Here is a 13,201-nt window from a genome sequence, read left to right as displayed (position 1 = left end):
CCGAGGCTACCTCTTTTTTTCGAGCCCATATTATCATGCATGATTTTTTGTTCACTCTCTGTTCCATCATCGTTGCAATTGACTCCGTGTTTTTGCACGATCTTTGGTGCTACGTGACAGGTGCGGAGCGGCGACGTCGACGAGCGACGACGAGTCCTTCCACACCAAGACTCGTCACGTCCTCGGAGGCTGCGGTCCGGCCATTACGATGGCCCTTTTGCTCGAGGCATTTACAAGTGCCCCTTCGCAACAGGAAGCTCCGCGCCACCGACTTCAACTCCCTGGTGAACCATGCTGAATCCATTGGCGGATGTGGCGCTAGAGTTGGAAGGACCGTGAACGTGCATGCGTACATGGCCAAACACAAAGCACTTGGGATTCACTCGCGCAACCTCCAAGCGAGTCACACGCGCTACCCGGAGGCGTTGAACGTGCCTACTGCACTCTCCGTATGTGACTCGCTCTATCCGTAGAGCAGCTTAATTTCATGTAAATTGTAGCTTATGTTGGATCTATCGGTACTACTTTTGGATCTGTCCTGAATATATCTATGCTATGTTGGTTGCTTGTATGCAGCTTATCCTATATTTTTCTCTCGGATTTGTGCCCTAGATTTCCTACCTGATTGGGTAAAAACGAAGGCATAAAGAAATGAATGGCGTTAAAAAACGAAGGAGAAGCTGCTCTAGATTTGCTACCAATTTGGGCTATCAAATATGAATGAGATCGAGCGATAGAGAGGAAAAAGGTACATTGAAAGCTGCTAATCCGGGCGGAAGAGACGAAACCACTCGTGCCCCCGTCCCGGACCCACACGGCTCCACACGCTACGGCCCCACACGCTACGGCCACACAAACACGGCCTCGTCCTGTCCCACGCGGTCCCACACGACGCGACCCCACAAACGACACGACCCCACTCGTCGGCACGGAACGGTCAACTTAACGGATTCCTTCCGTCCGAGCTCCTTCTGCGGTTCAGACAAGGGCTTGGGGAAAACTGAGGAAAAACTAAGGAGCTGGGGAAAACTGAGTACAACTAAGGACCTGAGGGCACGAAAATAGAAATCCCTTAGTAATAATGCATCATAATAGAGATAATAAAGAATTATCGCACTAAAAGATATGATTGTGGTATTCTCATTTGAATATACACCATATTTTTAGAGAATTCTTTACTAGTCCTATTTGACTCCTAACGTTTGGTCCCATTTACTAGGTTCCAACCTAAGGTCAAAGCTTTTGCTCTGATACCAACTGTGGTGACCGTGCATACCACTGCATGTTGTAGTATGCCAGTCGTTGATATAACATTCACGAAGTACCATTTCGCAAATATTACATCCCTCAAAGTAGTACAACAGAACATAGCAGGTCCATAACTCATTCATTTATTATTACAAGCATAAAACACATATCGTCTCGGAGCTCCTCTTGGGTCCTAAGAGGGATACTCCTGGGTTCGAGGCGAACCCAACTTAACTTACAATATAGAAGTTTCACTAGGTTATACATTTATTACCTCGAGCAGCTAAATACTAAGAGTTCACACTGCTCGGCTACTACTACTACTCGGTGCTTCTAGGCTTGATCTCCTCCGGAAGCCTCCCCGGTTCCGTAGACTATGAGGTAGTCTACGCCTTCAATACCTCCAGAGAGGTCTAGTTCTTCATAGCCGATGATCTCGGCTCCTTCATGGTTGTCGTAGTCCTCCTCCAGACGATTCAGACAATCTAAGCAAGGGATTTAAGAGTGGGATGAGTACGAGCGTACTCAACAAGTTCATTATAGATAAGAGGTGTTTAATGCACTAACTACGATATTAGACCAGAAAGTCTAATACCAATGCAGGTTTTGATAAACATTTCTTCAAGAGATTGCTTTTATTTCAAAGAGCTATGTCCGTCAGCCTTCACCGGTTTACTAGAACTTCATGGAGCTCCTTTCCGGCCGCGTTCGCAGTTCCATATCCCGGAACAGGGAGTGACAAGTCACGATTCTTTACACTCTGCAGAGGTGTGTTGCTTTACCCATAAGAGATCTTAACCTTGGTGCCAACCGGGCAGCTTTCCCGTCCACACTTCCTATGGTGTGAGGCCCGGTATAAGGTCTAGCCAATCATGTTCCTCCGCTACCTCGAACACCCACCCTTTGTTGCGGACTCCGACCACCGGGTCCACGCCGGTCCCATTATTCCCATAGATTTCGGGGTGGACCCCGACCACGACGACAATGCAGGGCTCTACCATACATTCCTACGCCGGCAGCTCGCAACCCATCATAGACCGCATTACCGTTGGGACTTCTACGGGTTCCCACCCCGCATCATGTCTCGCAAGATCATGTGCACCCGGTAATGAGCATCCGTTGATGAACGAGAGGTGGAAACACTTTTGACTACTCCGTCCCACTCCGGATCTTATGGTTAACACGGGTATTACGGCACAAGAATCACTGGACGACATTTGTTGTTTAATCCTAGATGGATATAAACCCTTGCAATGGAACCTCCACCATATCAACACAATCCATGGTTCCATTGCCCACCACATATTCATATTCATAGTTATGAAAATAGTGGTTTTGATTTTTATGCAACAGTGATAATCATAGTACTTTGCAAGTAATTTGATAAAGATACTCAAATGACATGAGCAAGCGATGAACTTGCCTGAACACTGCAAAGTTCTGCAGTTGCAAGGTGTGGACTGACCCTTGTCCTCTGTTTCTGAAAAATAGCATCATTGTCCGATAAGGGCAATGGTTAAAGAAGCAATTATGCATGATTCCTGTTTTAGGGTTTGTTCCCCCCTTCCGATGACATTATTATTTTATGTAAGAGGTTGATACTAAGATTGATTTGGAGATACTCTGTTTTAAAGTAAATTACAACCTTGAAATGTTGTCAAGGTGTTTTTAAAGTCCAATTGCATTAATGGACTTATTTTCTTTACTGAAAATAATATGTGTGATTTAAATCATTATTTAAATCATCAAATTAAGACTTATCTTAATTGTCTTCAAAAATTCTCTTTGATATTTTATTTGGATAGAGAATTTTATGCTGATTGATTTTCATATTTTTAATTATTTTTTTAGAGCTCTTATCAATTTTCTATTTAATTTCAAAGTTTTTGGTTTTAAATGAAATTGTGAAATGTCTATATTGCCCCTGGGCCCACCTGTCAGGGTGGCCCAGCGGGTTAACCCTAACCCGAGCCACTCGGGCTCGATCGGTCGCACCGACCCCTTTCTTCCCCACGCGCTCGTGAACCCTAACCTCCCTTTCTCTCTCGCGACGCCGTGGTCGCCGCCGCCTTCGCCGAAATGTTCCGGCCGCCACCGGCCATCCCCGCCGGCGAGATGGGTATCAATCGAACCGCCGTTCGACGGCGCTTCAAGTGATCCGCGTCGATCTGCCTTTCCTCGCCGCTGTTGTTCTTCCCCAACCCCTCTGTAACCTAGTCGGTTGATCCACGGCGACCTCGTCGCCGCCGTTACTCCTAGTGACTTGGCGCGGCCGCGTGCCTTGCCGTGATGCTGCTGGGACCTGTGCGCCTGGCGACGAGCTGGCTTGGCGTGACCATGGCCTGGCGCCGCCGTTCGACGGCGTGTGCCGCCATGCCGCCATGGCCGAGCTCCTCTTCGCTTCACCAGTAAGTTCTCATCTCCTCCGCCCTTCTTCCTCTGTTACCTGTTCTACCTTTTCTCCTTCCTCCTCCTCTTCGTCTAGCTTGGCCACAGGCCTGCTTGTCCTCGTAGAGGTGCTGGCCGTGCCGATGTGCTGTAGTTGCTTGATACGTCTCCGACGTATCGATAATTTCTTATGATCCATGCCATATTATTGATGATACCTACATGTTTTATGCACACTTTATGTCATATTCGTGCATTTTCTGGAACTAACCTATTAACAAGATGCCGAAGTGCCGCTTGCTTCGTTTTCTGCTGTTTTTGGTTTCAGAAATCCTAGTAACGAAATATTCTCGGAATTGGACGAAATCAAGACCCAGGGTCCTATTTTGCCACGAACCTTCCAGAAGACCGAAAGGGATACGAAGTGGGGCGACGAGGCGCCGCCACCATAGGGCCGCGCGGCCAAGTGGGGGCTCGCGCCGCCCTATGGTGTGGGCCCCTCGTCAGCCCTCCGACTCTGCCCTTCCGCCTACTTAAAGCCTCCGTCGCGAAACCCCTGATGCAAAAAAACCACGATACGGAAAACCTTCCAGAGACGCCGCCGCCGCCAATCCCATCTCGGGGGTTACGGAGATCTCCTCCGGCACCCTGCCGGAGAGGGGATTCATCTCCCGGAGGACTCTACACCGCCATGGTCGCCTCCGGAGTGATGAGTGAGTAGTTCACCCCTGGACTATGGGTCCATAGCAGTAGCTAGATGGTTGTCTTCTCCTCATTGTGCTTCATTGTTGGATCTTGTGAGCTGCCTAACATGATCAAGATCATCTATCCGTAATACTCTATGTTGTGTTTGTCGGGATCCGATGGATAGAGAATACCATGTTATGTTAATTATCAAGTTATTACATATGTGTTGTTTATGATCTTGCATGCTCTCCGTTATTAGTAGAGGCTCTGGCCAAGTTTTTGCTCTTAACTCCAAGAGGGAGTATTTATGCTCGATAGTGGGTTCATGCTCGCATTGACACCTGGGACGGTGACGAGAAAGTTCTAAGGTTGTGTTGTGTCTGTTGCCACTAGGGATAAAACATTGGCGCTATGTCCGAGGATGTAGTTGTTGATTACATTACGCACCATACTTAATGCAATTGTCTGTTGCTTTGCAACTTAATACCGGAGGGGGTTCGGACGATAACCTGAAGGTGGACTTTTTAGGCATAGATGCAGTTGGATGGCGGTCTATGTACTTTGTCGTAATGCCCAATTAAATATCACTGTACTTATCATGACATGTATGTGCATTGTTATGCTCTCTCTATTTGTCAAGTACCTCTTAAAAATTCGTGTTTACTGGCTGTTCTGTTTTGACAGATTCTGTCTCTGTTTTTTGCATTGTCTCTTGTGGACTTTAAGTGAGGCTTTCTAGACGTGGAGAGCTGTAGCTAATGTTTTATTGAGTTCTTGCAATGTGTCACTACAGGGCCAAGGTGGATTAAAGTTTTTTGAGTACTAACCCCTCTAATGAAGTTTATGAGAAGTTTGGTGTGAAGGAAGTTTTCAAGGGTCAAGAGAGGAGGATGATATATGATCAAGAAGAGTGAAAAGTCTAAGCTTGGGGATGCCCCCGTGGTTCATCCCTGCATATTTCAAGAAGACTCAAGCGTCTAAGCTTGGGGATGCCCAAGGCATCCCCTTCTTCATCAACTTATCAGGTTTCTTCTATTGAAACTATATTTTTATTCGGTCACATCATATGTTCTTCACTTGGAGCGTCTGTGTGTTTTTATTTTTGTTTATGTTTGAATAAATTCGGATCCTAGCAATCCTTGTTTGGGAGAGAGACACGCTCCGCTTTTTCATATGAACACTTGTGTTCTTCGCTCTTACTTTTAATGTTCATTGACAAAAGTTGGAAGCTATTGCACTTATTGTTATTTGGTTGGAAACAAGAAAATGCCTCATCATGTCTTGGATAATTTGATACTTGGCAATTGTTTTGAGCTCTCAAGTAGATCATGATTAAGCTCTTGCATCATGTAGTTTAAACCTATTAGTGGAGAAATACCGTAGAGCTTGTTGAAACTGATTTGCATGATTGGTCTCTCTAAGGTCTAGATATTTTCTAGTAAAAGTGTTTGAGCAACAAGGAAGACAATGTAGAGTTTTATAATGCTTGCAATATGTTCTTATGTAAGCTTTGCTGTACCGGTTCATGCTTCTGTTTGCTTCAAACAACCTTGCTAGCCAAAGCCTTGTACTGAGAGGAAATGCTTCTCGTGCATCCAAAACCTTGAGCCAAAACCTATGCCATGTGTGTCCACCATACCTAGCTACTATATGGTATTTTCTGCCATTCCAAGTAAATACTTCATGTGCTACCTTTAAACAATTCAAAACTTATTATCTCATATTTGTGTCAATGTTTTATAGCTCATGAGGAAGTATGTGGTGTTTTATCTTTCAATCTTGTTGGGCAGCTTTCACCAATGGACTAGTGGCTTCATCCGCTTATCCAATAATTTTTCAAAAAGAGCTGGCGCGGGGTTCCCAGCCCCCAATTAATCAACCTTCATTAATAATTCTCTGCACATGTTTTGCCCTGATTCATCAGTAAGCAACTTAATTTTGCAAATAGACACTCCTTCATGGTATGTGAATGTTGGAAGGCACCCGAGGATTCGGTTAGCTATGGCTTGTGTAAGCAAAAGGTTGGGAGGAGTGTCAACCATAAATAAAACTAAAGTACATGTGTAAACAAAAGAGAAGAGGGATGATCTACCTTGCTGGTAGAGATAACGTCCTTCATGGGAGCCGCTCTTTGAAAGTCTGTTTGGCAAGGGGGTTAGAGTGTCCACTACCATTCGTTGACAACAACAAACACCTCTCAAAACTTTACTTTTATGCTCTCTATATGATTTCAAAACTTAAATAGCTCTAGCGCATGATTTAATCCCTGCTTCCCTCTGCGAAGGGCCATTCTTTTACTTTATGTTGAGTCAGTTTACCTACTTCCTTCCATCTTAGAAGCAAACACTTGTGTCAACTGTGCATTGATCCTTACATACTTGCTTATTTGCATTCATCATATTACTTTGTGTTGACAATTATCCATGAGATATGCATGTTGAAAGTTGAAAGCAATTGCTGAAACTTAAATCTTCCTCTGTGTTGCTTCGATGCCTTTAGTTTGAATTTATTGCTTTATGAGTTAACTCTTATGCAAGACTTTTGATGCTTGTCTTGAAAGTACTATTCATGAAAAGTTTTGCTATATGTTTCTATTTGTTAGCAACTATAGATCATTGCCTTGAGTCACTGCATCCATCTCATGTGCTTTATAATAGTATGATCAAGGTTATTTAAGTAGCATGTCACTACAGAAATTATTATTTTTATCGTTTACCTACTCGAGGGCGAGCAGGAACTAAGCTTGGGGATGCTGATACGTCTCCAACGTACCTATAATTTCTGATGTTCCATGCTTGTTTTATGACAATACTTACATGTTTTGCTTGCACTTTATAATGTTTTTATGCATTTTCCGGAACTAACCTATTAACGAGACGCCGAAGGGCCAGTTGCTGTTTTCTGTTGTTTTTGGTTCCAGAAAGGCTGTTCGGGCAATATTCTCGGAATTTTGACGAAACTCCAGAATGACTCCAGGGGCGCCGCCACCATCGCGAAACTCCGTTTCGGGGGACAGAAGTCTCTGTTCCGGCACCCTGCCGGGACGGGGAAGTGCCCCCGGAAGCCATCTCCATCAACGCTATCGCCTCCATCATGCTCCGTGAGTAGTTCCCCCATGGACTACGGGTTCTAGCTGTAGCTAGTTGGTATCATCTCTCCCATGTACTTCAATACAATGATCTCATGAGCTGCCTTACATGATTGAGATTCATCTGATGTAATCGGTGTTGTGTTTGTCGGGATCCGATGGATTGTTACGTTATGATTAGTCTATCTATAAAGTTGTGAAGTTATTGTTGCTGCAATCTTGTTATGTTTAATGCTTGTCACTAGGGCCCGAGTGGCATGATCTTAGATTTAAGCTCTATACTTATTGCTTAGATTGTATCTACAAGTTGTATGCACATGTCTATGTCCGGAACCAAAGGCCCCAAAGTGACAGAAATTGGGACAACTGGAGGGAAAGGCTTAGATATGAGGATCACATGTTTTCACGGAGTGTTAATGCTTTGCTCCGGTGCTCTATTAAAAGGAGTACCTTAATTTCCAAGTAGATTCCCTAGAGGCCCGGCTGCCACCGGCTGGTAGGACAAAAGATGTTGTACAAGTTTCTCATTGCGAGCACGTATGACTATATATGGGAAACATGCCTACATGATTAATAATCTTGATGTTCTGTCTTAATGCTATTTCAATCCTATCAATTGCCCAACTGTAATTTGTTCACCCAACACTTGTTATTGGAGAGTTACCACTAGTGAAGATAGCTGGGAACCCCGGTCCATATTTCATCATCATATACTCGTTCTACATGTCATTGGGAGTAGTATCAACTATTTTCTGGTGCCATTGCTCTCATACTACTATTACCGCTGCTGTGTTACTGTTACTACTGCTCTCATATCACTGCTACTTTCACATCACCCCTGTTACTAGTGCTTTTCCAGGTGCAGCTGAATTGACAACTCAGTTGTTAAGGCTTATAAGTATTCTTTACCTCCCCTTGTGTCGAATCAATAAATTTGGATTTTACTTCCCTCGAAGACTGTTGCGATCCCCTATACTTGTGGGTTATCACTAAGCGTGTGATAAAATGCTATAAATGTGGTGAAGAGGGGCATGTTTCTAGCAACTGCCCATTGAGGAAATTTTTCCACACTACAATCCATGATGGTGAAGATGATGAAGAATATGAATCTGAAGGTGTAGAAGGACAAGCTATTTGTGAAGAAGAGGTGGTATGTGTGATTCAACGCCTCTTGTGCTCAACACCGCAGCCCGACAACACACAAAGGAAGAAAATATTTGAGAGCAAATGCACGGTGAATGGCAAGGTATGCAAATTAGTAATTGATAGTTGCAGCTGCGAGAATCTCATCTCCCAAAATTTGGTGAACCATTTAAAACTTGAGACTCATGATCACCCAAACCCATACACTATTGGATGGATCAAGAAAGGGGTGAATATGAGGGTCACCAAACAATGTAACCTGCTACTCTCTTTGGGCAAGTACTACCGCTCAAATGTACTATGTGATGTGGTTGTTATGGATGCCAGCCATGTTCTTCTTGGGAGACCATGGCAGTTTGATGTGGATACCACACATAGACGGAAAGAAAATTCATACTCCTTTACTGGGAACAAGCGAAAGATCATCGTTCTACCCAACCAATCAAATCGTAATAGCTCTAAAGAGGAGGGGAAAAGTATGTTAACTATTTCTCACACCTCTAATGAGTTTATGGGAGACTTGAAAGAGGCAAATTTGTGTGCTGCACTTGTTGTGAAAGGAGAAGTGCAACCGGAGATTGAGATTCCAGCAAAGGTACATGACCTACTAGCTGAATTTCAGAGCATACTTGGAGAGCCACAAGGCCTACCACCAATGAGAGGAATTCAACATCGAATTGACTTCATTCCGGGAGCAAGTCTTCCTAATCTGCCACACTACCGAATGAGCCCGAAAGAGCATGATATACTCAAGGAAAAGGTGGAGGAGTTGCTACATAAAGGGCACATTCGAGAGAGTATTAGTCCATGCGCGGTACCAGCTTTGATCACACCAAAGAAAGATGGATCTATGCGCATGTGTACAGATAGTAGAGCTATCAACAAGATCACCATAAGGTACAGATTTCCTATTCCCCGTTTGGATGATATGCTAGATCAGCTTAGTGGTGCAAGAGTATTCACAAAGTTTGATTTAAAGAGCGGATATCATCAAATTCACAGCAGAAAAATTGCCCACTATGCCACCTATAAGTCATACCGGTTAGTTTTTCTATTTTTTTTCCCATCCCCACTCCCGACGCCGTCTTCTCCGATCTCCATCGCTCGCGCCTTTCGGTCATGGGAAGAGACCCAGAATTCCGATCGCGCCGCTAGATTCTAGATCCCACCAGGATCTATTCTAGATGCAAGCTGTTTCCTCGCTTATCTGTGTAGTTATGGTAACATAGTTTTTTTGGTATCATGCAAGGTCATATACAACTATTTATTAGATTGTAGACTCATCTTGTTTTGAAGCATGTGATGTTATGGTAACATAATTTTTTTTTGGATAATATAGCTAGTTACCACAACACTCTATTTTTAAAATTAATGGCTTGCCATATCACCAAAATGCTTAGTTGGCATTGCATGTACTTCTATTTTACTAGCTAGTTTCATGCCCCCTAGATGCATACCCCCACCCACATATGCATTCATTAGATGACAAGGATAATTATGGCAACCTGAAGCTAGCTAATTAGGAAGTGGCCGACTAATGCTTAAGGAGGACAAGCTTAGCTAAAGCCCATGTGAATGCATGTGTACTATGCCGACGATGAACATGGTTAGTAGACTTGTAGACCAATAAAACCAAGATTTGTCAGTCTTACAATTCAATAATGTCATCCGCATATCAATCCAGAACATGTGAGTATTTGATACTCACACAGTTTCAAACTAATCCCTTGAAGTTCAAGGTTTGTCCTTAGTCAAAATCCTCTAAATTGATTGAGTCTGTAGAAAAAAAAATGCTAATGCCACTAAATTGTCATTATAGATATCAATATATTTTTCTGTGAAAATCGAGCAATAAGTTGTTATAGTTTCATTACAGATAATCCTAGAACATCAATTAATTTGGAATTAAAGGAGCACTGGAGCAGAGAGGAAAGTCAAACATCTACATGTAGATCCAAAATATTGACGTATTTTCAGGTTTTATTGTCTTAAAATACTTTCACCAAGTTGACATCACCTAACGTTTGAACTTAATCTCAGACATGAATATTTGAGATATTTATATAATGGTCGACTCGAAACTATAAGTGGCGACCAATAAGCACGGCAAACACAACTAGGATCCATCTTCTGGTTTCCCTTGCCTTCCATTCCCCGGCCGGTCATTATGCACAAGCTCGTATGCTCTGCTTTTCTTCTCCTCCTCCTCTCGTCATCCACGGCGGGGGACCCCGGCGTCCCGTGCTACGAATCCATCTTCAGCTTCGGCGACTCCTTCGCCGACACGGGCAACAACCCCGTCGTCTTCCAATGGTACTCCATCTTCGACCCGGTGACGCGACCTCCGTACGGCACCACCTTCTTCGGCCGCCCAACGGGCCGGAACGGCGACGGCCGGCTGATCATTGATTTCATCGGTAGATAATCTGCATTTCAGTTTTCGTCCTAGCGGCCTGGCTATTCACTCGATAACTCTAGGTTCTTTGCGGGAGCAGCTGAAAAGCTGGGTCTGCCGTACGTGCCGCCCACCCTGGCGCACAACGGCAGCTTCCGCCAAGGGGCCAACTTCGCCGTCGGCGCCGCCACCGCTGTGGACGCCGTTTTCTTCCACGAGAGGGGCATTCCCGGTGCCCCCAGCAAGTTCCCCCTCAATACCAGCTTAGGCGTGCAGCTGGAGTGGTTCGAGTCGATGAAGCCCTCCCTGTGCCGGACAGCCCGAGGTTAGTATCTACTTTTGTTGGCTTGTTTGATGCATGATGCGAGCGGGAATGATGGATAGGGATGCAAGCAGAGTGCGAGGAATTCTTCGGCAAGTCCCTCTTCTTGGTGGGCGAGTTCGGAGTCAACGACTATCACCTCTTTTTCCAGAAGAAAATGGTAGATGAAGTCATGTCCTTCGTTCCACATGTGGTGGCGACCATCTCCATGGCCATCGAGGTACTGCCTGCTCTCATCCGTCAGTTCACTCATGGAGATCGATGTGCTGCACTGAACCAATGCTAAGTCCATTGCGATGTCAAGTACAGAGGCTGATCATTGAGCATGGCGCCAGGAGCCTGGTGGTTCCCGGCGTGATCCCGTCAGGATGCTCGCCGCCGATTCTGGCCAAGTTCGCCGGCGCCTCGCAAGCAGCGTACGACTCCAGGACCGGCTGTCTGAAAGAGTACAACGAGCTGGGTTTGCGCCACAACTCGCTGCTGCAGGCAGCCCTTGCTAAGATCCGGGCCAAGCACCGGGACGTCATGATCGTCTACGCCGATTTCTTCGGCCCCATCATGGAGATGGTGGAGTCACTTCGCAAGTTTGGTCAGCGCTAGCTCAACTGGCTCTACGTTCAAACTAAGACAGAAGTTTCAGGCATGAATATAGATTTGATGATTCCATTAATTGCAGGTTTTGAGGAAGACGTGCTAAGAGTGTGTTGTGGAGGGCCCGGAAGGTACAGGGTCAACGCGACGGTTCCATGCGGCGATGCAGCTGCAACCACCTGCCGGCGTCCATCCGCTCGGCTCTACTGGGACGGCGTCCATCTCACCGAGGCGGCTAACCGCCACGTCGCGGATCGATGGCTGGTCCAGATGAACGCATTTGGGAGAGCCGGCTGCAACAAAACATTCTGACCAGCTCCAGTACGTCGGCGACACCAAGTTCGTCGTGAGCCAGCCATAGCGACCAAGCTTTTGTTAATCTGTGTTTTATTTCATGTCTGTGTTAGTACTATTCAAATTCTTGTATTGCTCTTTGGAGGTATAAAAGGCGCAGCAGCTCTTCAATTAAATCTCAGTCGATTGCGTCGTACGGAGTAGTTTTGGTTGACCTCTTTTTGTTCGTAGGAGGCAGCAGCCACGTGAACTAGCGCTCGTTGGTCTCGTCATGTACTTCCTCCGTCCCACAAAGTTATTTTATACTTATCTAAACGAGCACAATGGCCTTCGCAAATGCGAGAGTTGTCATCTTTATTTTCTTAGGGCATTTCGGACGTCTTAAATGTCCGTTTGCATCGCGCGGCAGACGCTCGACAGACCATTTTTGTCCGCGCGTCCGTTTGCACCTAGGGGTGGCTCCAGCGGCCGACGCATTTCCGCGTTTGCATCAATTTACGAAGTTTCCAAACAACAACAAAATGAAATCAACAAAGTCATAGTTATTACATTTAAATTTTTAAAAGTCGACATGAAAATAAGATAGTATTTCTGTAGGCATGATCTTCATGGCCAGCCAATGTCCACGGATGCTCAATCAGATCCGTTTGCAGCTGTTTGGAGACGTTCTCGTCAGTGACTTCTACATTCCTGTAGATAGTCCTGCCAAGATGAAGCTCCAGGAAGTGGCGCAACCAGCTCACCTTGGAATTCCCAGTGGTTCTCATTGCGGCCATCAGGACGTTCGTTCTCAACGATCATGTTGTGCATGATCACGCAGCATGTCATCACCTCATGCATGGTCTTCAGCGACCATGTTCTTGCCGGGTGACGTACAATTGCCCACCGAGCTTGGAGCACACCAAATCCTCGCTCCACATCTTTCCTGCAAGCCTCTTGCATCTTGGCAAACCTCCTCGTCTTCTCGGAGTTTGGATTACGGACAGTCTTCACCAATGTGGCCCAGTCAGGGTAGATGCCATCAGCAAGATAATATGGCTTGTCA

General features: G+C 45.3%; 1 protein-coding gene across 1 annotated transcript; it reads left to right on the top strand.

Annotated features, from left to right (window-relative positions):
• Positions 1 to 10,721: 10,721 nt before the first annotated feature.
• Positions 10,722 to 12,174, top strand: LOC124708240 (GDSL esterase/lipase At5g45910-like). Its single transcript, XM_047239930.1, has 5 exons — positions 10,722 to 10,971; positions 11,050 to 11,274; positions 11,346 to 11,491; positions 11,581 to 11,860; positions 11,948 to 12,174. Exons 1-5 carry the CDS (start codon positions 10,722 to 10,724, stop codon positions 12,172 to 12,174), a joined length of 1,128 nt encoding a protein of 375 aa, XP_047095886.1.
• The last annotated feature ends 1,027 nt before the right edge of the window (positions 12,175 to 13,201 follow it).

This window comes from Lolium rigidum, chromosome 1 (genome assembly GCF_022539505.1).
Source record: "Lolium rigidum isolate FL_2022 chromosome 1, APGP_CSIRO_Lrig_0.1, whole genome shotgun sequence".
NCBI classification, from domain to species: Eukaryota; Viridiplantae; Streptophyta; class Magnoliopsida; order Poales; family Poaceae; genus Lolium; species Lolium rigidum.
Note: the sequence above shows the minus strand (reverse complement) of the source record. Positions and strands in the feature narration are given on the sequence as shown.

What these genes read in the sequence shown, in the direction of transcription:
- LOC124708240 (XM_047239930.1), top strand. Translation starts at nt 10,722, where the DNA reads ATGCACAAGCTCGTATGCTCTGCTTTTCTTCTCCTCCTCCTCTCGTCA. An exon ending in CCTGTGCCGGACAGCCCGAG is followed by an intron (nt 11,275 to 11,345) that starts GTTAGTATCTAC and finishes GGATGCAAGCAG; the next exon opens with AGTGCGAGGAATTCTTCGGC. An exon ending in GGAGTCACTTCGCAAGTTTG is followed by an intron (nt 11,861 to 11,947) that starts GTCAGCGCTAGC and finishes CATTAATTGCAG; the next exon opens with GTTTTGAGGAAGACGTGCTA.